The 26,652-nt window shown below is 45.9% G+C and overlaps 3 protein-coding genes across 3 annotated transcripts in view; 1 reads left to right on the forward strand and 2 right to left on the reverse strand.

Moving 5' to 3' along the window:
- The window catches only part of chd7 (chromodomain helicase DNA binding protein 7), a 60,428-nt gene extending 42,858 nt beyond the window's left edge, over positions 1 to 17,570 (forward strand). Inside the window, 9 exon segments of the mRNA XM_068748787.1 lie at positions 433 to 614; positions 705 to 959; positions 1,168 to 1,338; positions 2,233 to 2,463; positions 2,547 to 2,762; positions 2,857 to 2,997; positions 3,075 to 3,179; positions 4,234 to 4,414; positions 16,633 to 17,570. Of these exon segments, the coding sequence (XP_068604888.1) occupies positions 433 to 614; positions 705 to 959; positions 1,168 to 1,338; positions 2,233 to 2,463; positions 2,547 to 2,762; positions 2,857 to 2,997; positions 3,075 to 3,179; positions 4,234 to 4,414; positions 16,633 to 17,570 (2,420 nt within the window).
- Positions 1,509 to 2,221, reverse strand: LOC137904261 (uncharacterized; the record flags this gene model as incomplete). The annotated part of the gene is made up of 2 exons (XM_068748419.1): positions 2,213 to 2,221; positions 1,509 to 2,180 (listed from the first exon to the last, which is right to left on the reverse strand). Coding segments are annotated over exons 1-2 (681 nt in total), but the record flags the coding sequence as incomplete, so codon positions are not given.
- An 8,691-nt stretch (positions 17,571 to 26,261) lies between the features above and the next one.
- Positions 26,262 to 26,652, reverse strand: part of LOC137904590 (microtubule-associated serine/threonine-protein kinase 3-like) — a 25,550-nt gene continuing 25,159 nt past the window's right edge. The window contains exon 27 of the mRNA XM_068748788.1: positions 26,262 to 26,281. Within this exon, the coding sequence (XP_068604889.1) occupies positions 26,262 to 26,281 (20 nt within the window). The remainder of the gene's footprint in view (positions 26,282 to 26,652) is intronic.

Raw genomic sequence — 26,652 nt, forward strand, 5'->3', positions numbered from 1 at the left:
CGATGCAAAGGACAGGACTAGAGGACGACCCAGGAGAAGACACATGGACGTAGTGAGGGAGGACATGAGAGTGGCTGGTGTTGGGGAGGACGATGCAAAGGACAGGAGTAGAGGACGACCCAGGAGAAGAGACATGGACGTAGTGAGGGAGGACATGAGAGTGGCTGGTGTTGGGGAGGACGATGCAAAGGACAGGACTAGAGGACGACCCAGGAGAAGAGACATGGACGTAGTGAGGGAGGACATGAGAGTGGCTGGTGTTGGGGAGGACGATGCAAAGGACAGGTGGAGAAGTTTGGGTTGCTGTGGCGACCCCTCAGGGGACAAGAAGACAGTAGAGTCGTAGTTCCTCACGATGGCAGAGATTGAATCGGTCCATGTTCCCGGGTCAAGAGGATCAAATGGGTTTGGATCCCTTTGATGAATTAGAAGCGATTCCATGTTTCCTCTCTGCAGCATCGGAGCAGAAGAACTTTGATGAGGAGAGCATCGCGTCTGTGAGCACATCAGCCCAGAATGAAACCCGAGATGGGTTCTGCCCCGACGATCCGCAGGAAACGTCTGCGCTGCAGGCGTTACAGGAGCGCGCGTACGGCTTCTCATTTTGGCCAAAGGTAAAAAGACGTGGACGACTGCCCCCGGCGCCGCCCACTGATCAGCCTCTCTGTTATCGCTGTCTCCTCTTTATTCTCTCCATCTCGCAGGATCGAGTGATGATTAACAGAATGGATAACATCTGTGAGGTCGTCCTAAAGGGCAAGTGGCCCGTCAACAGACGCCACATCTTTGACTTCCCCGGCAACCTGCTGCCAGCGCATGGCTCCATGGCAACCACGGCGGCTGTATCCACAGCAACCGAGAGCCCACTGCAAAGACGGAGTCTGACTGAGCTGGCGATGGCCGGCCTCCACCCGCCTTACGTTGGGAGTGAAGATCAAACCGTATCCCCGCAGGTTCGTGTGAGTGTTGCATCAGCACACGTGAGTCGAAACGGATCATTTTAAACGCTCATAGATCAGTTACGCCAAACTAACTAGGAGCATTTCAAGTACTACGCAGGAGGAGGAGCCTATTAGCATGCTGCTACTTGTTAGTCCTTGCCTGTCTCTCTGGTGACCGTAACGTGACCGTCTCCAGACGGGGGTGACTGATGTGTCCATGTTTCAGGACGATGCGCTGAGCCTGACGGTGCCTCGACAGAGGAGGAGGAGGAGGAGGAAGATCGAGATTGAGGCGGAGAGGGCGGCGAAGCGGCGTAACCTGATGGAGATGGTAGCACAGCTGAGGGAGAGCCACGCTGCTGTGGAGTCCCAGAGCCAGGCCATAGACCTGACCAAGGTGATCGCGGTGGAGACCGCGGTAGAGATCGCGGTGGAGATTGCGGTGGAGGTCGCGGTAGAGATCGCGGTGAAGATCGCGGTAGAGATCGCGGTGGAGACCGCGGTAGAGATCGCGGTGGAGGTCGCGGTGGAGATCGCGGTGGAGGTCGCGGTGGAGATCGCGGTAGAGATCGCGGTGGAGGTCGCGGTGGAGATCGCGGTGAAGATCGCGGTAGAGATCGCGGTAGAGATCGCGGTGGAGGTCGCGGTGGAGGTCGCGGTGGAGGTCGCGGTGGAGATCGCGGTGGAGATCGCGGTGGAGATCGCGGTGGAGACCGCGGTAGAGATCGCGGTGGAGGTCGCGGTGGAGGTCGCGGTGGAGGTCGCGGTGGAGATCGCGGTGGAGGTCGCGGTGGAGGTCGCGGTGGAGGTCGCGGTGGAGGTCGCGGTGGAGGTCGCGGTGGAGATCGCGGTAGAGATCGCGGTAGAGATCGCGGTAGAGATCGCGGTGGAGGTCGCGGTGGAGATCGCGGTGGAGGTCGCGGTGGAGGTCGCGGTGGAGGTCGCGGTGGAGATCGCGGTAGAGATCGCGGTGGAGGTCGCGGTGGAGGTCGCGGTGGAGATCGCGGTGGAGATCGCGGTAGAGACCGCGGTAGAGATCGCGGTGATCGCGGTGGAGGTCGCGGTGGAGGTCGCGGTGGAGGTCGCGGTGGAGGTCGCGGTAGAGATCGCGGTGGAGGTCGCGGTGGAGGTCGCGGTGGAGGTCGCGGTGGAGATCGCGGTAGAGACCGCGGTAGAGGTCGCGGTGGAGATCGCGGTGGAGATCGCGGTGGAGATCGCGGTAGAGATCACGAACACACTCTGTCAATAGCTCAGTGATCGGTAGCTAAAACTGGCGTCATTTGTTGTTCAGGGTATGCCTCATCATCACAAGGCCTCTCCCTCATTGGCTGGCTTCCCGAGTTCTCTGGTGTCAAGCCCCTCCCTCAAAGCCCAGATGGAGTTGCTACAGCAAGCTCCGCCCTCTGGACACAGAGCCAACGGCTCACTGGAGGCTGACCTGCCTATCATGAGGAGGAGGCGGGGCCGCAGGAAAAATGTGGAGGGCCTGGAGCTGCTGTTCATCAACAAGAGCGCAGGAGGGGTACGGAGTCCATGTCGGGGTCTCTGGGCAGCAACACGCATCCCTGTGAGCGTCCACTGAAGTTCTTCTTGTGTCCTATTCAGGATGATGCAGAGGAGACGAGGCCTTCCAGTGTAGAGGGGGTCCGGGGTGGCGTCCATGCCAACAGACCCCTCACTGCCCCTGAACAGAGTCCCAGTACCAGAGCGCTGGCGTCCGGCAGCATGGAGGAGAAGGATGCGGCCGTGTCCAGCAGAGAGCTGGGCGAGTGGCTCAGGCAGCACCCGACCTACGCCATGGACATGTCCGGCTTCACGCCAGTACGTCCTCCCCCACGTCCGTCGTCTCCACTCTTTCCTGTTGCTGATTGTAACAGACGGAGTCGGTCGTTCTGCTGTTGTCTATCCCCAACAGAAGAGCGAGGAGCTGCTGCTGTCCCAGTTCTCTAAGCCCAAACAGAAGCGCCATCGCTGTCGGAACCCCAACAAAATCGACATCAACACTCTGACTGGCGAGGAGCGAGTGCCTGTGGTCAACCGACGCAACGGGCGCAAGGTGAGCTGATGCCTGTGTAGCAGCTGGAGCTTGTATGTGATTTTTCCAGTACAAATGAATTGATTGTCCTTTTTCAGATGGGCGGGGCCATGGCTCCACCAATGAAAGAGCTCCCCAGATGGTTACTGGAGAATCCAGAGTTTTCTGTTGCCCCTGACTGGACAGACATTGTCAAACAATCAGTAAGTAACCGTGAAGAGTCACACCTTAAAGCAGTGGTTCTCAAATGGTGGGGAGCGACCCCCTAGGGGGGCGCGGTGCGATGTCAGGGGGGGCGCGGTGCGATGTCAGGGGGGGGCGCGGTGCGATGTCAGGGGGGGGCGCCTGTGACCGCGGAGAGTGTGCTTTTTTTTTTGCCGTACGAGATTAAAGTGTAATTGCACATCCACTGCAGTAGTTGGCAGTGGCACCCTGGTTGTCAGAGTGCGCGCAGGGAGTGTTAGCAGAAGAAGAGCGGTTGTAAACAAACCCTCAAGAAACAGCGCGGAGAAATATTTAACGGAGAGACGGAGGTGATAAAAGGAAGGTCGGTCGAAAGCCAAGACGAGGAAATATGACGTAGCGTACGTAGCGTACGTAGCGTACGTAGCGTACGTAGCGTACGTAGCGCTCGGCTTCACCGTGACTCCGGTGGGAGACGAGGAAATATGACGTAGCGTACGTAGCGCTCGGCTTCACCGTGACTCCGGTGGGAGACGAGGAAATATGACGTAGCGTACGTAGCGTACGTAGCGCTCGGCTTCACCGTGTCTCCGGTGGGAGACGAGGGAAGACCTGACTTCCTCATTTTGCTAAAAGAAAATCAGCACAATTGGTTTTTCATTTTGGCTTTGTAGGTTAAAGTGTTTTATATTTTGTGCTCCTGAGTTAATGTTGCCGATCAATTTTAATTTCTTATTATTTATTGATGTTATTTAATTTATTATATAATTGTAAAAATTGTAGTTTAAGGATTAAAAAATAAAATTCAGGCAAACTGATGCACTTCAAATATTTACTGTTGCTGACTAAAAAAATGGTAATAAAGTTATTCTTTGTTGTAAGTTGATCTGTATTTCTTTTTCATATTTCTTTTTACGTTAAGGATTCAAGAGTGCTTTTTTTATGGGGGGGGGTCGCAAAATGTCGCAACAGAAAATAATGGAGAAGCACTGCCCTAAAGTAATGAGCTCGCATTTGTGAAATGTGTCTGCATACAAATGAAGTATAATTAACCTAAGATCTTCTTGTGCTTAGGGTTTTCTTCCAGAAGCCATGTTTGACCGTCTCCTGACCGGTCCTGTGGTGAGGGAGGAGGGTGTCCGTCGACGGGGGCGACGACCGAAATCTGAAATTGCCAAAGCAGCCGCTGCTGCGCAGACGGCGGCTGCTCAGGCTGCGCAGGCATCGCTGGCTTCTGCTGCGGCTTCGTCGGCAGGTACAAACCGGAGAATACGTTAGCAGCTGTGTGACCTGCGTAAGGTTATAAGGTTATTACCATGTTCTCCGGAGAATTCAGTGTATTTCTACAGCACCAGATCATAGCAGGAAGTTATCTAAGGACGCTTTACAGCAGTGGTCCCCAACCACCGGGCCGCGGCCCGGTACCGGTCCGTGAGGCATTTGTTACCGGGCCGCAAAGAAAGAACAACTAATGTACACAATTTCCGTTGTATCGATTATTAGCGTCTAAAAGGTGTTTTATTTTGAAAAACGACCGGATTTTCTCCAACGTAACAATCGCGTCTTGATACGTTACTAAAAAAAAACAGCCGTGAACTCGCGAAAATTAATAAAAAGAAACAAAAGTCTTTGGAGCGCTTCTTTGCCGAGGAAAAAAGTCCTACCGAGGAGGAAGAAGAGGAGGAAGAAGAGGAGACGTTGACCTCCAAGAAGAGAAACCAGGACTCAGACTTAAAACTCGGGTATTAACAGCTGATTCGCTCCGTTAACGAGCAATGAAGGGGTCAAAACTGCTTCGGCACATTGAGACCAGAACCCGGATTAAAAGACAAGAACCCGGATTAAAAGACAAGAACCCGGATTAAAAAACAAGAACCCGGATTAAAAAACAAGAACCCGGATTAAAAGACAAGAACCCGGATTAAAAGACAAGAACCCGGATTAAAAAACAAGAACCCGGATTAAAAAACAAGAACCCGGATTAAAAAACAAGCACCCGGATTAAAAAACAAGAACCCAGATTAAAAAATAAGAATATGGAATTTATGAAACAAAAAACCATGAAGGACAGAAGTAATTATTGGGACTGCAATTTATGGTGAGTAGATATTGTGTAACTATTAATTATTTATTTAATATTTATTGCAAGTGCATAATATAAAGTTTATTGGTAAGATTATATTCCTCTTTTTAAATTTAAATTTAATTATACACCCACCCACCCCCCGCCGATCCACGAAAAGATTTCACGGCATGAAACCGGTCCGTGGCAGGAAAAAGGTTGGGGACCGCTGCTTCACAGGATTAGCAGGGAGAGACAGAACCCAACTTATAATAATAATACATTTTATTTAAAGGCGCCTTTCTCGGCACTCAAGGACACCGTATAGAATAAGAATTTAACAGAATAGAAATTGGTAAAACCAAAATAAATTTAACTGAAATAAATTAAAGTGATGTGGTAATAAAAAATGACAGTTGGCATCAGATTGAGTATGCAGTTTTAAACAGATGTGTTTTGAGTTGTGACTTGAAATGATGGAAAGAATCAATGTTTCGGAGTTGGGGTGGTAACTGGACCCACAAGAGCGAGAACTTTGGAGACGGAGGCAAGGAAAAACTTCCCTTTAACAGGCAGAAACCTTGGACAGAACCTAAGACTCATATAAATGCTAATGCTAGCGATGTGGACATCAGCGGTGAGGGACACAGGTCCAGGTTCTGCAGCACCACGGACAGAAGGACATGCAGACAGAGAGAGAGAGACAAACAGAGGGAGAGAGATTACTGACATATATTTATAACATGAATAACCAGAATACCGTATTTTCACGACCTTATGACGCACCTGGTGATTCGCCGCAGTCTCATTAACAGCTGATTTTTCGGTATTTCAAACATACAAAGGGCGCGCGGATCAAAAGGCGCCGGCATGATAGGTGCGCAAAATAAAGCAGGAGCAAAACTGAGTTTGGTACTCACATCTTTAATCATCATCAATCAAACAAGCATACTAGTGCGCATTTTAGGAAATAGAGACGGAGCAAAACAGAGTCATTAATCAAACCCATCAAAGTCCTCATCCTCTGTTTCTGTAGTGAACAGCTGCGCTAGATCTCCGTCAAACATGCCAGCCTCTTTCTTCACTGTCAGAGTCTCTTTCTGTGCCGTGCGGCGCCTCGGAAATGAAGCGAACAACAATGCTAGCAGACAGTTAGCCGAAGCAGCTACAATCCAGTCAAACTGTGGCGCTGCGCTGCCTTCCACTCTGAGTGGAACTGTGTTCTCCTTCTGTCGTCCAGCGCTCCCACGCAGCCCGCAGTTTAACGTTGAACGGTTGGAGTTCTTTGGTTAATCCACCGGGGATGATGATGATAAACTAGCTTGCTAGTTAGCCCGTTAGCGCGCTAGCTAGCTTCACTCCGGTTTAGACCGTATTGGTGAGATCGCCGCGCACGGAGTCGCCGATCGCAAGAACCGAGTTGCTGCAGGTCTTCTTCTTGCTTCCTCCTCTTCCTCCATTGATTCATTAATGCTGGATTCTCTCTCCGCTGCTCTATTCCCGTGTTCTGCTGCGGGACCGGCAGCCACTTCCGTCAACACGGAACATGGTGATGCGCATCGGCATATCACTCCGCGAGGTGCCTGACTGAGTCCGCCTTACAACAACAAATAGGCCGCGCGGACCAATGGACGCGCGGCACATTTTGAAAAAAATCTAAGACTTTTGGGTGCGTCCTATGGGTGTGAAAATACGGTACTTAAACCAGGGGTCGGGAACCTTTTTGAAGCCGAGGGCTACTTCCTGGGCACCGATTCATGCAAAGGGCTACCAGTTTGATACGCACTTCTGAAATAAAACGTTTGCTCAATGTACCATTAATCATTAATGATATTCATCTATGTAAATACACTGATCATGTTTAATGATTACTCACACTAATTATTAACAACGTTAGGGAACAGATTTGACTTGTTCAGAAGTCTTTTATTTTATACAAACTCTTGAGAAACCATGGAAATAAGCATTCCACAAAGAATGGGGCTATCAATTATTATTTTTTCTAATCTTGTGTTGTTTTAACAGGTAAAAATATATATATAAACTAATTTAAACAGCAGGTCTCCAATCCCAGTCAGACCTGCTGCTGCAGGATGATTTCAGAACGGACTGAGAATCCTCCTGAGCTGCTTCTAGCAGGAATAAACTTGTTCCCGGTCACGGTTTTAGGAGCAGCTGCGTTCTTTAGTGGATTGTTCTGTGTTTTTCTCTGATAAACGATCATTTCCCGCGGCGTTAGCGTCTTTGTTTGGTTGTGGGAAAGTAGACCCGCATGCAGTGAACGATGACAGGCAGCTGTCAATCATACCGGAAGGACAGAGCATCCAATCAGAAACGACCTCCATGTTTCGCTTGCGTGAAGGAGAGAAAGAGGCGCAGCGAACCCGCGCTGGTGACGCTATGACTTTAAGTATTAATATCAAATATGTGGCGGTAACATTAAAATGCGGGACAGCTGGTCGCCCTGCTCACGGGCGTTCTGCGCTCGCAGGCCGCTGCCCCGGGGGGCAGTTAGCGGGGTAAAATGTTTCGGCCCAGTCGGAAATGTCTCTCCACATTGAGCCGCTTTGTCATCGCCAATCTTTCACGGTGGTAAAAAAAAGACTCCTCCTCCCGTTCGCTGTTAGTGTTTGTCTTTTTTCAGCAATGTTTTCGGGGTTCTCTCCTTCACTGCGCCCGCAAACTGATCTTTACGCAACAAATATCAGCGGCCGCTGAGCTCGTACAAAACATTTTAGAACCTTTTTTCAATCATTTAAATTTACAAGTACAGTCACACAGTAGTATGTATTACAGTACAGGTACAGTCACACAGTAGCATGTATTACAGTACAGGTGCAGTCACACGGTAGTATGTATTACAGTACAGGTACAGTCACACAGTAGTATGTATTACAGTACAGGTACAGTCACACAGTAGCATGTATTACAGTACAGGTGCAGTCACACGGTAGTATGTATTACAGTACAGGTACAGTCACACAGTAGTATGTATTACAGTACAAGTACAGTCTCACAGTAGCATGTATTACAGTACAAGTACAGTCAAACAGTAGCATGTATTACAGTACAAGTACAGTCAAACAGTAGCATGTATTACAGTACAAGTACAGTCACACAGTAGCATGTATTACAGTACAAGTACAGTCACACAGTAGCATGTATTACAGTATGTACAGCCACACAGTAGCATGTATTACAGTACAAGTACAGTCACACGGTAGCATGTATTACAGTACAGGTACAGTCACACGGTAGTATGTATTACAGTACAGGTACAGTCACACAGTAGCATGTATTACAGTACAAGTACAATCACACAGTAGCATGTATTACAGTACAAGTACAGTCTCACAGTAGCATGTATTACAGTACAAGTACAGTCTCACAGTAGCATGTATTACAGTACAAGTACAGTCACACAGTAGCATGTATTACAGTACAAGTACAGTCACACGGTAGCATGTATTACAGTACAGGTACAGTCACACGGTAGTATGTATTACAGTACAGGTACAGTCACACAGTAGCATGTATTACAGTACAGGTGCAGTCACACGGTAGTATGTATTACAGTACAGGTACAGTCACACAGTAGCATGTATTACAGTACAAGTACAGTCAAACAGTAGCATGTATTACAGTACAAGTACAGTCTCACAGTAGTATGTATTACAGTACAAGTACAGTCTCACAGTAGCATGTATTACAGTACAAGTGCAGTCACACAGTAGCATGTATTACAGTACAAGTACAGTCACACAGTAGCATGTATTACAGTACAAGTACAGTCACACGGTAGCATGTATTACAGTACAGGTGCAGTCACACAGTAGCATGTATTACAGTACAAGTACAGTCACACGGTAGCATGTATTACAGTACAGGTACAGTCACACGGTAGTATGTATTACAGTACAGGTACAGTCACACAGTAGCATGTATTACAGTACAAGTACAGTCACACGGTAGCATGTATTACAGTACAGGTGCAGTCACACGGTAGTATGTATTACAGTACAGGTACAGTCACACAGTAGCATGTATTACAGTACAAGTACAGTCAAACAGTAGCATGTATTACAGTACAAGTACAGTCACACAGTAGCATGTATTACAGTACAAGTACAGTCACACAGTAGCATGTATTACAGTACAAGTACAGTCTCACAGTAGCATGTATTACAGTACAAGTACAGTCTCACAGTAGCATGTATTACAGTACAAGTGCAGTCACACAGTAGCATGTATTACAGTACAAGTACAGTCACACAGTAGCATGTATTACAGTACAAGTACAGTCACACAGTAGCATGTATTACAGTACAAGTACAGTCACACAGTAGCATGTATTACAGTACAGGTACAGTCACACAGTAGCATGTATTACAGTACAAGTGCAGTCACACAGTAGCATGTATTACAGTACAAGTGCAGTCACACAGTAGCATGTATTACAGTACAAGTACAGTCACACAGTAGCATGTATTACAGTACAAGTACAGTCACACAGTAGCATGTATTACAGTACAAGTACAGTCACACAGTAGCATGTATTACAGTACAAGTACAGTCACACAGTAGCATGTATTACAGTACAAGTACAGTCACACAGTAGCATGTATTACAGTACAAGTACAGTCACACAGTAGCATGTATTACAGTACAAGTACAGTCACACAGTAGCATGTATTACAGTACAAGTACAGTCTCACAGTAGCATGTATTACAGTACAAGTACAGTCTCACAGTAGTATGTATTACAGTACAAGTACAGTCAAACAGTAGCATGTATTACAGTACAAGTACAGTCAAACAGTAGCATGTATTACAGTACAAGTACAGTCACACAGTAGCATGTATTACAGTACAAGTACAGTCACACAGTAGCATGTATTACAGTACGTACAGCCACACAGTAGCATGTATTACAGTACAAGTACAGTCACACGGTAGCATGTATTACAGTACAGGTACAGTCACACGGTAGTATGTATTACAGTACAGGTACAGTCACACAGTAGCATGTATTACAGTACAAGTACAATCACACAGTAGCATGTATTACAGTACAAGTACAGTCTCACAGTAGCATGTATTACAGTACAAGTACAGTCTCACAGTAGCATGTATTACAGTACAAGTACAGTCACACGGTAGCATGTATTACAGTACAAGTACAGTCACACGGTAGCATGTATTACAGTACAGGTACAGTCACACGGTAGTATGTATTACAGTACAGGTACAGTCACACAGTAGCATGTATTACAGTACAGGTGCAGTCACACGGTAGTATGTATTACAGTACAGGTACAGTCACACGGTAGCATGTATTACAGTACAAGTACAGTCAAACAGTAGCATGTATTACAGTACAAGTACAGTCACACAGTAGCATGTATTACAGTACAAGTACAGTCTCACAGTAGTATGTATTACAGTACAAGTACAGTCTCACAGTAGCATGTATTACAGTACAAGTGCAGTCACACAGTAGCATGTATTACAGTACAAGTACAGTCACACAGTAGCATGTATTACAGTACAAGTACAGTCACACGGTAGCATGTATTACAGTACAGGTGCAGTCACACGGTAGTATGTATTACAGTACAGGTACAGTCACACGGTAGCATGTATTACAGTACAAGTACAGTCAAACAGTAGCATGTATTACAGTACAAGTACAGTCTCACAGTAGCATGTATTACAGTACAAGTACAGTCTCACAGTAGCATGTATTACAGTACAAGTACAGTCACACAGTAGCATGTATTACAGTACAAGTACAGTCACACGGTAGCATGTATTACAGTACAGGTACAGTCACACGGTAGTATGTATTACAGTACAGGTACAGTCACACAGTAGCATGTATTACAGTACAAGTACAGTCACACGGTAGCATGTATTACAGTACAGGTGCAGTCACACGGTAGTATGTATTACAGTACAGGTACAGTCACACGGTAGCATGTATTACAGTACAAGTACAGTCAAACAGTAGCATGTATTACAGTACAAGTACAGTCACACAGTAGCATGTATTACAGTACAAGTACAGTCACACAGTAGCATGTATTACAGTACAAGTACAGTCTCACAGTAGCATGTATTACAGTACAAGTACAGTCTCACAGTAGCATGTATTACAGTACAAGTGCAGTCACACAGTAGCATGTATTACAGTACAAGTACAGTCACACAGTAGCATGTATTACAGTACAAGTACAGTCACACAGTAGCATGTATTACAGTACAAGTACAGTCACACAGTAGCATGTATTACAGTACAAGTACAGTCACACAGTAGCATGTATTACAGTACAGGTACAGTCACACAGTAGCATGTATTACAGTACAAGTGCAGTCACACAGTAGCATGTATTACAGTACAAGTGCAGTCACACAGTAGCATGTATTACAGTACAAGTACAGTCACACAGTAGCATGTATTACAGTACAAGTACAGTCACACAGTAGCATGTATTACAGTACAAGTACAGTCACACAGTAGCATGTATTACAGTACAAGTACAGTCACACAGTAGCATGTATTACAGTACAAGTACAGTCACACAGTAGCATGTATTACAGTACAAGTACAGTCACACAGTAGCATGTATTACAGTACAAGTACAGTCACACAGTAGCATGTATTACAGTACAAGTACAGTCTCACAGTAGCATGTATTACAGTACAAGTACAGTCTCACAGTAGCATGTATTACAGTACAAGTACAGTCTCACAGTAGTATGTATTACAGTACAAGTACAGTCTCACAGTAGTATGTATTACAGTACAAGTACAGTCACACAGTAGCATGTATTACAGTACAAGTACAGTCTCACAGTAGCATGTATTACAGTACAAGTACAGTCTCACAGTAGCATGTATTACAGTACAAGTACAGTCTCACAGTAGCATGTATTACAGTACAAGTACAGTCTCACAGTAGCATGTATTACAGTACAAGTACAGTCACACAGTAGCATGTATTACAGTACAAGTACAGTCACACAGTAGCATGCATTACAGTACAAGTACAGTCACACAGTAGCATGTATTACAGTACAAGTACAGTCACACAGTAGCATGTATTACAGTACAAGTACAGTCACACAGTAGCATGTATTACAGTACAAGTACAGTCTCACAGTAGCATGTATTACAGTACAAGTACAGTCTCACAGTAGCATGTATTACAGTACAAGTACAGTCTCACAGTAGCATGTATTACAGTACAAGTACAGTCTCACAGTAGCATGTATTACAGTACAAGTACAGTCACACAGTAGCATGTATTACAGTACAAATACAGTCACACAGTAGCATGTATTACAGTACAAGTACAGTCACACAGTAGCATGTATTACAGTACAAGTACAGTCACACAGTAGCATGTATTACAGTACAAGTAAAGTTACACAGTAGCATGTATTACGGTACAAGTAAAGTCACACAGTAGCATGTATTACGGTACAAGTACAGTCACACAGTAGCATGTATTACGGTACAAGTACAGTCACACAGTAGCATGTATTACGGTACAAGTACAGTCACACAGTAGCATGTATTACAGTACAAGTACAGTCACACAGTAGCATGTATTACAGTACAAGTACAGTCACACAGTAGCATGTATTACAGTATAAGTACAGTCACACAGTAGCATGTATTACAGTATAAGTACAGTCTCACAGTAGCATGTATTACAGTATAAGTACAGTCTCACAGTAGCATGTATTACAGTACAAGTACAGTCTCACAGTAGTATGTATTACAGTACAAGTACAGTCACACAGTAGTATGTATTACAGTACAAGTACAGTCTCACAGTAGCATGTATTACAGTACAAGTACAGTCTCACAGTAGCATGTATTACAGTACAAGTACAGTCTCACAGTAGCATGTATTACAGTACAAGTACACTCTCACAGTAGCATGTATTACAGTACAAGTACAGTCTCACAGTAGCATGTATTACAGTACAAGTACAGTCTCACAGTAGCATGTATTACAGTACAAGTACAGTCACACAGTAGTATGTATTACAGTACAAGTACAGTCACACAGTAGTATGTATTACAGTACAAGTACAGTCAAACGGTAGCATGTATTACAGTACAAGTACAGTCACACGGTAGCATGTATTACAGTATAAGTACAGTCTCACAGTAGCATGTATTACAGTACAAGTACAGTCTCACAGTAGCATGTATTACAGTACAAGTACAGTCTCACAGTAGCATGTATTACAGTACAAGTACAGTCTCACAGTAGTATGTATTACAGTACAAGTACAGTCACACAGTAGTATGTATTACAGTACAAGTACAGTCTCACAGTAGCATGTATTACAGTACAAGTACAGTCTCACAGTAGCATGTATTACAGTACAAGTACAGTCTCACAGTAGCATGTATTACAGTACAAGTACAGTCTCACAGTAGCATGTATTACAGTACAAGTACAGTCACACAGTAGCATGTATTACAGTACAAGTACAGTCACACAGTAGTATGTATTACAGTACAAGTACAGTCACACAGTAGCATGTATTACAGTACAAGTACAGTCAAACGGTAGCATGTATTGCAGTACAAGTACAGTCAAACGGTAGCATGTATTACAGTACAAGTACAGTCTCACGGTAGCATGTATTACAGTACAAGTACAGTCTCACGGTAGCATGTATTACAGTACAAGTACAGTCACACGGTAGCATGTATTACACTACAAGTACAGTCACACAGTAGCATGTATTACAGTACAAGTACAGTCAAACAGTAGCATGTATTACAGTACAAGTACAGTCAAACATCCTGTCTAAGAGAAAGTCCTTCGTACATAAATCATCGACATTTAACAATACAAATAAAAATAAAACGAATATTAAATTGCTCAATTGATGCAAAGTAACATTAGAAAACTAAAAATGATTTTACACCACCGATGCAAACTAACAATTAATTTACAATAAATTACACCACAGATGCAAAATGACAATAGATTACATAAGTTACAATAAATTACAATAAACTCCAAAGACACTTAATATGTGAAACGTAGGTGGACAAAAAAGGGGGGGGGTTGACCCGGAGAGAGTCGTGATGACTATCTCCGTTTCTGCCCCCCTGAAAGGTTCTCTGTCTGCGTGTTGCGCCGCAATGCTCTGAGGACGCTTCAGGGTGGAACCGCCTCTCACCCGTACTCCACTGGGATTGGCTCCAGTAACACACGTGACCCCGCCTCTCACCCGTACTCCACTGGGATTGGCTCCAGTAACTCCCGTGACCCCGCCTCTCACCCGTACTCCACTGGGATTGGTTCCAGTAACATCTGTGACCCACAGAGCAGATGAAGCAGGTGTGGAAGAGAAGAAAATGGATTGATGGATAGAAACATTAGACGCATCACTGGTCAGCTATTTTTAGAAGGGCTCACGGCGACTCACAAGGTCCTTGCGGGCACCGCGATGGTGACCCCTGACTTAAATAATCCCATCGGGACACATATATATGTATATAATCAGATGAAGTACAAGTTGCACTAGTCAAAAAATGTATCATGAAGAAGAAGAAAAACATCAATAAGTTGCACTTTTTTGGGAATTTTGCGCAAAAACAAAACACATTTATGGTTACCGGTGTTCAGCTACCTGTAGCAAGCACACCACACCCCGTCAGCTACGTGTGTATGCTGTGTGTAGCATAGCTTGTTGTGTATTCTTCACGTAGCATACACAAGCTGGATAGGTATACGGTATGTTAACGAAACACATCGACAGTAATTCAGCTACACAACAGGATACAGAACATACCTGGGAGGCTGAATTAGCATAACGAGCTCGTTACCGGTAAGAAACTTACCGATCTCATTCTATCACCATCCATCCATCATACCCGGGGTCGGGTCGCGGGGGGCAGCAGCCTAAGCAGGGAAGCCCAGACTTCCCTCTCCCCGGCCACTTCTTCCAGCGCTCCTGGGGGGGTCCCGAGGCGTTCCCAGGCCAGCCGAGGGACGTAGAATAGAAGAGAAAGCCTTTATTGTCATTGCATCGTGGATACACAACGAGATCCGTCTGGTGCTTCGGTACAACATAAAATACAAGTGATGGAAGAAAACAACACAAAGGTGATGGAGTGCATGCAGAGAGCGCGTCCAGTACTTTGCATATAGTAGTAGAATACATTAGTTATTCCACATGGTGAGTAGTTATATTGTTTAGTGCTGGTTGTTGTTCAGAGCGCTGATGGCTCTGTGGGGGGGGGGCTGTCCCTGAGTCTGTTTGTCCTGCACAGGCTGCACAAGAGCAGGACAAACAGACTCGGGGACAGTTTTTTCCAGGTTCCAGATACTTGAGCTGGAACTGCCGATAGCTGGGAGTTTACTGTACGTACTTTAATATATCAGAATCAGAAGTGGTTTATTGCCATTGGCAGTGAGGGTTCACAGACTAGGAACGTTTCTCGGTGAAGTCGTGCTACGTCTAACATCAATGACAAAATACAGGACCAGCCGAACTGGAAAAAAACAGTGACTTACAGTCCGGAACATACAGTGTACAGTAGTCCCTCATTTTCCGCGGGGGTTACGTTCCAAAAACAACCCGCAATAAGTGAAATCCGCAATGTAGTCATCTTTATTTTTTTTATTATTATACATGTACATAAATGTTTTAAGGCTGTAAAACCCCTCACCACACACTTTATACACGTTTAACAGTCAGGCATTAATCTAAATAGATTGTTTCAGATTATAGAATGAAACCAAAGATCAGAACCTTTTCAGAACTAAACATTTGTTTGAGAAATATAAATATATAGTACGTACAGTAAACGTTTTCCTGTTAATAATGTTAAGGCGTGCAGGTCGAGGAAAGAGCGGCTTGGAGTGCAGAAGAACAAATATTCTACTCGTGCTGTCTTTAGCCTCTCATGCTGCTTTATTGGATAGCTTAGCACAGCGGAACGGCAGCGGCTACATGTATCAACAGGAAGAAACAAAACCCAAAAGGGGCGTGACGTTTATGCTCCTACAAAATAAAAGCCTCTTTTTACACAGAGAATAAGAGCGCTATAAAACAAACGCTTAACAAATAAACATGATAGCTTTTAGAAATAACGAATTTAATTTTAATGATCAACCTACGCGGTTGAACACATGAGAAGTTATTAATAGCAACTCGCGCGTATTTCACAGTTCCTCCGACCGCGCCCCTTCGTCTTGAGCCGCTTCAAGGTGCGTTCAAGTGCAAAAAATAAAATCTGAAACATTGCATTAAAACTCCACGAAGTGGCGGAAGATGAACCGCGTTATATCGGGACGACTATAACAAATGACAGTCTGAGCTTTGGACGTTGTGTTGGTGCTGAAAGCGCGTCTTCTGAATCCCGTCTGCAGGAAGCATCAACCCTCTGCTGCTGAACAGCTTGTTTGGAGGGATGGACCTCTCGTCTCTCCACCCCCTCCAGCTGGCTGCTAGTCTGATGCCCTTCTCTGCACCCACCGACCCAAAGCACGCCGCTGCCGCCTCCATGCTGCCCCTGATGCTGCCCGGCATGGGAGGCCTGCCCAACATGGCCGCCACGCTCCCCAACATGTTCAGCATAGGCGGGCTCTTTGGTGGCAGCCTGGCGACAGCCGCCACTGCCGTTTCCAACGCCGCCGTTGCCTCCGCATCAGGGAATGCTAATGGAACAACGGAGGTGGAAAGTGACGAAGGGGTGACGAGGAAGAAGAGGAGAGAGGGAGAGGAGAAAGAAGACGGTTATATGGATGAGGAGGAAGAAGGGGAGGTGACTGAGGGAAAGGAGGGAGGAGTGAAGAAGGCGAAGAAGATGGAGAAGTCAGTTAATGATGTCACTTCAGCGGCTCAGATACCAGCTGCTGATTCGTCGACTGACGTTTCCCTCAACGGCGACGCGGCGGCTCTTCTGGCTGCCGCCGGCATGTCTGCTGGTACCCTGGCATTCAACCCCTTCCTCCTCTCCTCCATGACGCCCGGCCTCCTCTACTCCTCCTTGTTCCTCCCTCCAGGCCTCGGGGGGCTCAGCCTGCCGGGCTTCCCCACCGCCTCCACCCTGGCTGAGCTGCAGAGCGCCGTGGCCGGAGTGCTGGGCGGCGGCATCGTGACCACAAACCCACCGAGAGTTACGGAGAAGGAGGGCCTTAAAACCGCAGGAGACGAGGAGGCGGAGGAGGAGGAGGAGGAGGGAGGAGAGAGTGACTTGGCTGAAGAGAAGGAAGGGAGAGCGGAGGAGCAGACGAGAGGGGAAGATGGAGGGATGGTGGAGGAGGAGACGGTGGTGGCGTCTCCACAGAAGGACACGAGTGACTGAACTGAGACATAGAACTGACTGGCCTTGGACACGCCCCCCCCCCCCCCCCCCCCTCCATCACACGCCCTGTGTTCATCTTTGTTGGTTTCTCTCATTCGTCTTTGGCCAGGTGGGTGTGTTAAGTTATGTCTCCTCTGATTGGCCCGTGTCCTGCCGACAGCATCCCCGTGCGTTTCTTTTTCTCGAGGTTCCACCATTCTCATTCTCATTCTCATCGTCGGCTTTCGGCTTTTCCTTCCTCCGCGTGGATCGTTGGGTTGTTCACATGCCCCCCCCCCCCCCCCCCGCCGGTGCTCCTTCCGACATCAGTTCTCTAATAACGACATCGCAGCTAACCTGGCTGTGTGTCTGATAAAGCTGCTGCACAAATGAACTGTGGGTAATGGAGTTGAGCGGTTCTGTTTCGGGGGCCGATTCTTGGTTCTCACATATCGGACCAGGTCGGAGGAACACGATACCAAGACTGGCCTAAAGCTCAGTCTCACACTGACTGCCACGACACGCACACACACACACACACGCACGCACGCACGCAAGCCCCTCGAACCCTGTCCCCGCCGACGGCTTCCCTTGCGTGTGTGCGTGTGTGCGTGTGCACGCCGCGCCGGCCCGACGCTGTCGATCCCAGTCCCACACTGAATCTTTCCACTGCCTCGTCTCAATCCTGCGTCTCCCTTCTCGGTTTTGGCTCCGGAGCGGTGGGCGGCTTTCTGATTGGTCCTCTCCACGCCGGCGGAAACGTTTGAAGGTTTCTGTGAAGGGCTTTGGAGGCGTGTTGTTTCAGGTCGATTCTTCAAAGGGCACATGGGAAGGTTGAGACCCCCAGTTTTTTCTCTTGTTTTATTGTGTTTCCTTCATCTTTGGGTAGTTCCAGGCCGAGCGCTGCTTCCTAGTGACCTTCTCTTTAAAGACTGTTCCTCTAGTCACACACACTGACACCAGGCCTGGCCGAGTCGGGGCCGACGCATCGTTTCAACAGAGTTGCTAATTCACAGGCTTCAACTCTGCTGAGTTTTAAATACTTGAAAAGCGCGAGCGGCGCTCGAGACCAGTTCAAGTGCCCGGGATAAATCAGGCGCTGCAAATGGTTCAAATGTTTGAAAGTCGATTGAAACACACACTGAGGCCGGGTCTCTGCGCCGTTAAGCATCACAGCCAGCCCAGCGGACATGGAGCGAGGACGCCGGCGGGGGCGGAGCCGACCCCGGACGTCATCCTCCCCGTCAGAGACCCTCTTTGTCCTCTAATGCTGAGACAGCAATAACCAAGGCAGCTTTTGAATGTTCGAACACGACTCACCCCCCCCCCCCCCCCCACACACAAACACAAACACACTATATAAATAACCACAAGTGTCGTATAGAAAAACAAAACTGTAAATGATGGCAAATAAGTACTGCAATCAATTGTCTCGCTCTGTTCCTGTTAATGCACTGGTGTTAAAGAGTTAAATAATCAGGTACCTTTACTACTTAGCTACTTTTCATGAGAAAAATGGATTTTTGTTACTTTTAGCCAGCAAGCTGAAGAGCATTACCTCAAAGTTCTTATCTAGCCTTGAAGTTTACAGACATACCATGTAAATGTTTTTTTTCTCCTTTTTTGGTGTTTTGTTCTGTTTTTTTGAGACATCATGTATGATGAATTGTAGCTATGATGCTTTTAATAAAAGTGAACCATGATATTCGCCTAGGAAACCAAATGTCGGCCTGTATTTCATTATTTACCGCTGCTCTGTTGATGAATATCTGACCGCACAGAAAGAATAACTCATTTATACCGTTTCCGTTGTATCGATTCTTAGCATCTAAAAGGTGTTTTGTTTTGAAAAACCACCGGATTCTCTCCAATGTAACATTCGCCTGTGAATTTTCTTGGTCACGTGATACGTTGACCACGTCTTTGAAGAGCTTCTTTGCCAAATGGAAGAGTCCAACTGAGGAGGAAGAAGAGGAGCCGACGACCTCCAAGAAAATAAAACTTAACAGACAAACCAGGAGTCAGACTTAAATGCTTAGATCTGCCAGAGCCTAAAAGACTTGAGAAAAACATTTATGGTAAAAATATTAATATTCAATGTCTGTGAACCACAACTCAAGCAATTATTTTATTTTCAGATTTTTTTGAGAATCAAGATTTGCGAGCTTTGAATGAATGTTTTTGAGCCTCGTCTGTCTCCTTCTGTGGGGACATTGTGGACCAGGACTGCTAATGGCTCCTTTGGTTCAATAACACAAATGTCCCTCCGTGCTGGAGGAGAGCTTCTGCTTCTAGCGTCACCGTTTAGCAGCTCAGAGTTATTTCTTTCTCTTATGATGTTGGGTATCTTTCCTTCTACGGTTAAATTAGTGTGTCCAGTTAACCTAAGTTTTGTGTGTCTGGAGGTGGGAGACAGCTGGAGAACCCACATGGGGGAGGAATAAGCAGCGTCTGCACTTAATCCTCAACTGACCCCCTCAGGGGGTCAAACAGCAGAACAAAGAAAAATAAAGAATTTGAGCAAAAACATAACTTTTTTTCTGAGTACGCGATTATTACACAAAATACATTTTCAGAATGGTCTCGACGAGGGCTACGGTCTGTGTGTGTGTGTGTGTTGTTTAGTGTCGGGGTGTGTGTGTGTGCGTGTGTGTTTAGTGTCGGTCGGTGTGTGTGCGTGTGTGTTTAGTGTCGGGGTGTGTGCGTGTGCGTGCTGTTGAGTGTGCGTGTGTGTGTGGGCGTGAGTGTGTTGGTCGTGAACAACGGCGTTGCAAAAGCAATAGCCCCGCCCCTTCCGCCTAGGATAGGCGCTCTGGCCTAATAAGCAAATGCCTGCGTTCAAACATTTTATGATGATAGTTTGGCATATATAAAATTAATTTGTGGCTCATTGAACAAAAAGGCTTAAAATTTAAATATCACCTAGAAATTATTTCAATGTATGTAATGTTTTTGTGTACGTAATCTTTATACACTCGTATATTTATTCGTTTTGAAATCAAACTTTATTTTAACAAAAACTCAACAGAAAGCTGGGCAGGACAAACTTCCGTGTTTGCGTCAGTCGGGGAAACTGGTGGAAGTTGAAGAAGCATCGGGGAGACAAAGAGCCAATCAAATGCATGTCTGTTAGGTTTTGTCATTGGTTGGTTCGGGTCATGTGGTCATCGTTTCACTTTATCCATCAATGTATAATCAATCCATCATCCATGATGCTCTCCTAAACCTGAGCACACACGCACACGCACACACACACACACACACACACACACACAACACTTCTGGTCCCTCAACCACAAACGCTAACTTCAATTAAAAGCGTTTTACTCGTCATCTAAGCCTAAAAACATTCAATCGCTCACTGGCACATCCGAAACGACCCTGTCTTTGTCCTGTCCTTGACATGCTTGTCCAGCGCATCCTGACTGATTGGTCTTTGTCCCTCTTTGTCCCTCTTCGTCCCTCTTCGTCCCTCTTCGTTCCTCTTCGTCCTTCTTCGTCCTTCTTCGTCCCTCTTTGTTCCTCTTCGTCCCTCTTCGTCCCTCTTTGTCCCTCTTCGTCCCTCTTTGTCCCTCTTTGTCCCTCTTTGTCCCTCTTTGTCCCTCTTCGTCCCCCTTTGTCCCCCTTTGTCCCTCTTCGTCCCTCCGGCATGGATCTAAAGGGGGCGTCTCGTTCAGGTTGTTCTGGGAGAACAGCAGCAGTTTCAGACTGTTGAAAGATTTGATGTGAACGCGTTTGTAGGTTCTCTGCCCTCTGAATGAACATTGAGACGTAGTAGTAGTTGTAGTAGTACTGTAGTAGTATTTTCTATCTTCCTGTGACCCAGAAAGCGCAGAACAAATCTGTTGCTTTTATTGTAGGTCCGTACCGCCTCTTTACTGGTATAATATAATATTTACATGTCTTTACTGGTATAATATAATATTCACACTTCTTTACTGGTATAATATAATATTCACACTTCTTGACTGGTATAATATAATATTCACGTCTTTACTGGTATAATATAATATTCACACTTCTTGACTGGTATAATATAATATTCACGTCTTTACTGGTATAATATAATATTCACATGTCTTTACTGGTATAATATAATATTCACACTTCTTTACTGGTATAATATAATATTCACACTTCTTGACTGGTATAATATAATATTCACGTCTTTACTGGTATAATATAATATTCACACTTCTTGACTGGTATAATATAATATTCACGTCTTTACTGGTATAATATAATATTCACATGTCTTTACTGGTATAATATAATATTCACACCTCTTTACTGGTATAATATAATATTCACACTTCTTTACTGGTATAATTTAATATTCGCACTTCTTGACTGGTATAATATAATATTCACACCTCTTTACTGGTATAATATAATATTCACACTTCTTGACTGGTATAATATAATATTCACACCTCTTTACTGGTATAATATAATATTCACATGTCTTTACTGGTATAATATAATATTCACATGTCTTTACTGGTATAATATAATATTCACATGTCTTTACTGGTATAATATAATATTCACACTTCTTGACTGGTATAATATAATATTCACACCTCTTTACTGGTATAATATAATATTCACACTTCTTTACTGGTATAATATAATATTCACATGTCTTTACTGGTATAATATAATATTCACATGTCTTTACTGGTATAATATAATATTCACACTTCTTTACTGGTATAATATAATATTCACACTTCTTTACTGGTATAATATAATATTCACATGTCTTTACTGGTATAATATAATATTCACACTTCTTGACTGGTATAATATAATATTCACACTTCTTTACTGGTATAATATAATATTCACATGTCTTTACTGGTATAATATAATATTCACATGTCTTCAGCAACTTGAACTACTGGCACCTCAAAAATCCTGACATGAATAGTGTGTGAGCGAGGGTGAGTTTAGTCTAGCAGACAGGAGAGAGAGGGGGAGTGTGTGTGTGCGTGTGTGTGTGTGTGCGTGTGTGTGTGTGTGTGTGTGTGTGTGCGTGTGTGTGTGTGACAGACGTCTGGCCTAATCGCCTTGCTGGAGGAAGTGGGACGTGAAATCCACCAGGCGCCCTTTAACACACACACACACACACACACATGCACACACACACACACACACAGCATGCACACACACACACACACAGCATGCAGTCTTGTTTTCCACCCCCATGTCTCCTTCCAAGAATTTAGAAATGTATTACTGTTTACTAGTGGAGATCTGTGCAGAAATTCCTGCCCAGTCATTGAGGCTGGAGCCTTTTTACACTGAACGATATTTACAGGCTTTTTAGAACCAGAATCAGAACCAGAATCAGAACCAGAATCAGAATCAGTTTATCGTCAGTGGGGGTTCACAGACCAGGAATGTTTCTCTGTGAAGTCGTGCAAAATGTAACAGTAATGACTAAATACAAAAAACACACAAGTACAGACACATCACAAAACAGCAGCAGGAGTACACAGACGTGTACTAGCAGCAGTAAAACTAGCGTAATCACGCAATGCAAGTTACCGGTAATAGACAAAGCGTTGGAAGTTGCTGTTACTGTTGTGATGTTGTGTTGGTTCTTCCAGGGATGTCCCTTCATAGACAGCCTCATGGTGCTACGGGTAGTGCGGTTAGCAGGAGCTAACGTAGCATTGCCAGTTTCTCCCTTGTAACAAAATCAGGTTCTGGATTTGCCTTCAGCAGCGTTGTTAACCCACGAGACGCTGCTGGAAATGAGATTACTGTGGTCGAAGACAGAGATGAAGAAGAGGAAGAAGAGGAGGAAGACAGTGCATCAGCAGCGAGAGAAGAGGAAATGGAAGAGTTCAGGACTGAGAGGAGGGACTCTGAATGTTGGGACGATGACGGGGAAAGCTAGAGAGCTGGTGGACATGATGATGAGGAGGAGGAGGAAGGTTGACATGTGTCCAGGAGACCAGAAGGAAAGGAAGCAAGGCTAGAAGCTGAGGATTCAAGTTGTTTATAACGGAGGAGAGGAAAGAGGGATGGAGGAGGAGTTATCTTGAAGGAGAAGTTGGTGCAGAGTGTTCTAGAGGAGAAGGAGAAGTTCTTACGCTCCACAGGTAGGAGGTGAGTTAGAGGAGAAGGAGAAGTTCTTACGCTCCACAGGTAGGAGGTGAGTTAGAGGAGAAGGAGAAGTTCTTACGCTCCACAGGTAGGAGGTGAGTTAGAGGAGAAGGAGAAGTTCTGGAATGACTCAGAGCATCTCTAGCAGTGAGAGTCCTGATTAGAGCAGACCTCAATGGGCGTGTTGGTGAAGGAAATAGAGGAGATGTCCTCTCTGACCTTGTCTCCAAAACGTCCAACCTTCACTGTTCCTCTCATTGTCTCATTTCTAATCCTGTCCAACCTGGTCACTCCCAAGGAGAACCTCAGCATCTTCACCTCCTCCACTTCTAGCTCCGCCTCCTGTCTTCTCCTCAGAGACACTGTCTCTAAGCCGTCCATCATGTCTGTCCTCACCACCATCTCTAAGCCGTCCATCATGTCTGTCCTCACCACTGTCTCTAAGCCGTCCATCATGGCTGTCCTCACCACTGTCTCTAACCGTCCATCATGGCTGTCCTCACCATTGTCTCTAAGCCGTCCATCATGGCTGTCCTCACCACTGTCTCTAAGCCGTCCATCATGGCTGTCCTCACCACTGTCTCTAAGCCGTCCATCATGTCTGTCCTCACCACTGTCTCTAAGCCGTCCATCATGGCTGTCCTCACCACTGTCTCTAACCGTCCATCATGTCTGTCCTCACCACTGTCTCTAACCGTCCATCATGTCTGTCCTCACCACTGTCTCTAAGCCGTCCATCATGGCTGTCCTCACCACTGTCTCTAACCGTCCATCATGTCTGTCCTCACCACTGTCTCTAACCGTCCATCATGTCTGTCCTCACCACTGTCTCTAAGCCGTCCATCATGGCTGTCCTCACCACTGTCTCTAACCGTCCATCATGTCTGTCCTCACCACTGTCTCTAAGCCGTCCATCATGGCTGTCCTCACCATTGTCTCTAAGCCGTCCATCATGGCTGTCCTCACCACTGTCTCTAAGCCGTCCATCATGGCTGTCCTCACCACTGTCTCTAAGCTGTCCATCATGGCTGTCCTCACCACTGTCTCTATGCCATCCATCATGTCTGTCCTCACCACTGTCTCTAACCGTCCATCATGTCTGTTCTCACCACTGTCTCTAAGCCGTCCATCATGGCTGTCCTCACCACTGTCTCTAACCGTCCATCATGGCTGTCCTCACCACTGTCTCTAACCGTCCATCATGTCTGTCCTCACCACTGTCTCTAAGCCGTCCATCATGTCTGTCCTCACCACTGTCTCTAAGCCGTCCATCATGGCTGTCCTCACCACTGTCTCTAAGCCGTTCATGGCTGTCCTCACCACTGTCTCTAACCGTCCATCATGGCTGTCCTCACCACTGTCTCTAACCGTCCATCATGTCTGTCCTCACCACTGTCTCTAACCGTCCATCATGTCTGTCCTCACCACTGTCTCTAAGCCGTCCATCATGTCTGTCCTCACCACTGTCTCTAAGCCGTCCATCATGGCTGTCCTCACCACTGTCTCTAAGCCGTCCATCATGGCTGTCCTCACCACCGTCTCTAAGCCGTCCATCATGGCTGTCCTCACCACTGTCTCTAAGCCGTCCATCATGTCTGTCCTCACCACTGTCTCTAAGCCGTCCATCATGGCTGTCCTCACCACTGTCTCTAAGCCGTCCATCATGTCTGTCTTCACCACTGTCTCTAAGCCGTCCATCATGGCTGTCCTCACCACTGTCTCTAAGCCGTCCATCATGGCTGTCCTCACCACTGTCTCTAAGCCGTCCATCATGTCTGTCCTCACCACTGTCTCTAAGCCGTCCATCATACTGTCCTCACCACTGTCTCTAAGCCGTCCATCGTGGCTGTCCTCACCACTGTCTCTAAGCCGTCCATCATGCTGTCCTCACCACTGTCTTGTAGACCTGTCCCTTCGTCCTATCACAGAGCACACCTGATACTTTCCTCCCCCCGTTCCAGCCTGCCTGCACACGATTCTTCACCTCCTTTCCACATTCTCTCCATCACTCTGCTCTGTTGACCCGAGGTACCTGAAGTCCTCTCCCTTCTTTACGTCTCTTCCTTGTAGCTTCACTGTCCCCCCTGAGACCTTCTCATGTACACACAGCGACCTAATAATATGTTACCTCCTCCTTAGAGCTGTGTCAAAGTCCTCATTGAAATCTGCCCCTGACCATCATCTAGTTTTCCCTCTCGATGTTGCCCCCAGTCTTGTTGCCCTGTTGTTGGCCTCCTGTCCTGTTGCCCAGTCCAGCTAACTGCCTCCTGCCTCATTATCTAGAGTAGATAATAATAATAATAATAATAATAATAATAATGCGTTGGTTTTATATAGCGCTTTTCCAGACACTCAAAGACGCTTTACCATACCTGTCAACCAGTACGTTTTTGCCGTACAAAGTACGTTTTTTATGCATTTTAAGACGTGTACGGCGTAGAAGAAAATGTGAAAATGATGGGTACCATGCGGTATGCACCGAATATCACGAAACGGCAAATCAAACGAGTTCGCCGCGGTAGCCTCCATTCCATTTTCGTCGCAAACGAAACGAGCGGTTTGATGCTAGTTTTAAACTTTTTTTGGATCCAATCATCAAGTCGCGATGTCCGAACCTGAATCAAGTTAAATGGAAGAGGCAAGCTTCAAAGAGTGGGAGCAAATGTCAGGACGATACGAGGGATCGATACAAGCTTCAAAGAAAGGTGTGGAATATTCGGATTGTGTTGCTGCAAAAAAGACGTGGAAATAGCTGCCTCCGGTTTCTATGATCTAAAGAGCCACGCCAGAAACGTAGACGTCTCGAAAACCTATCGATCAATAGATGCTCATTTTGCTCCTTTACATAATTTATTAAGCAGGTACTTCGTGTGGATAGAATATAATGAAGCAAGTGTAAAATATCAAATGTTAAACTGTATCATAATTAATAACGTCCAACTATGTACATAAATAAACGCATTTGAAAAAAATATACGGTGTACGA

The sequence above is a fragment of the Brachionichthys hirsutus genome, chromosome 15 (genome assembly GCF_040956055.1).
Source record: "Brachionichthys hirsutus isolate HB-005 chromosome 15, CSIRO-AGI_Bhir_v1, whole genome shotgun sequence".
Lineage (NCBI taxonomy): Eukaryota > Metazoa > Chordata > Actinopteri > Lophiiformes > Brachionichthyidae > Brachionichthys > Brachionichthys hirsutus.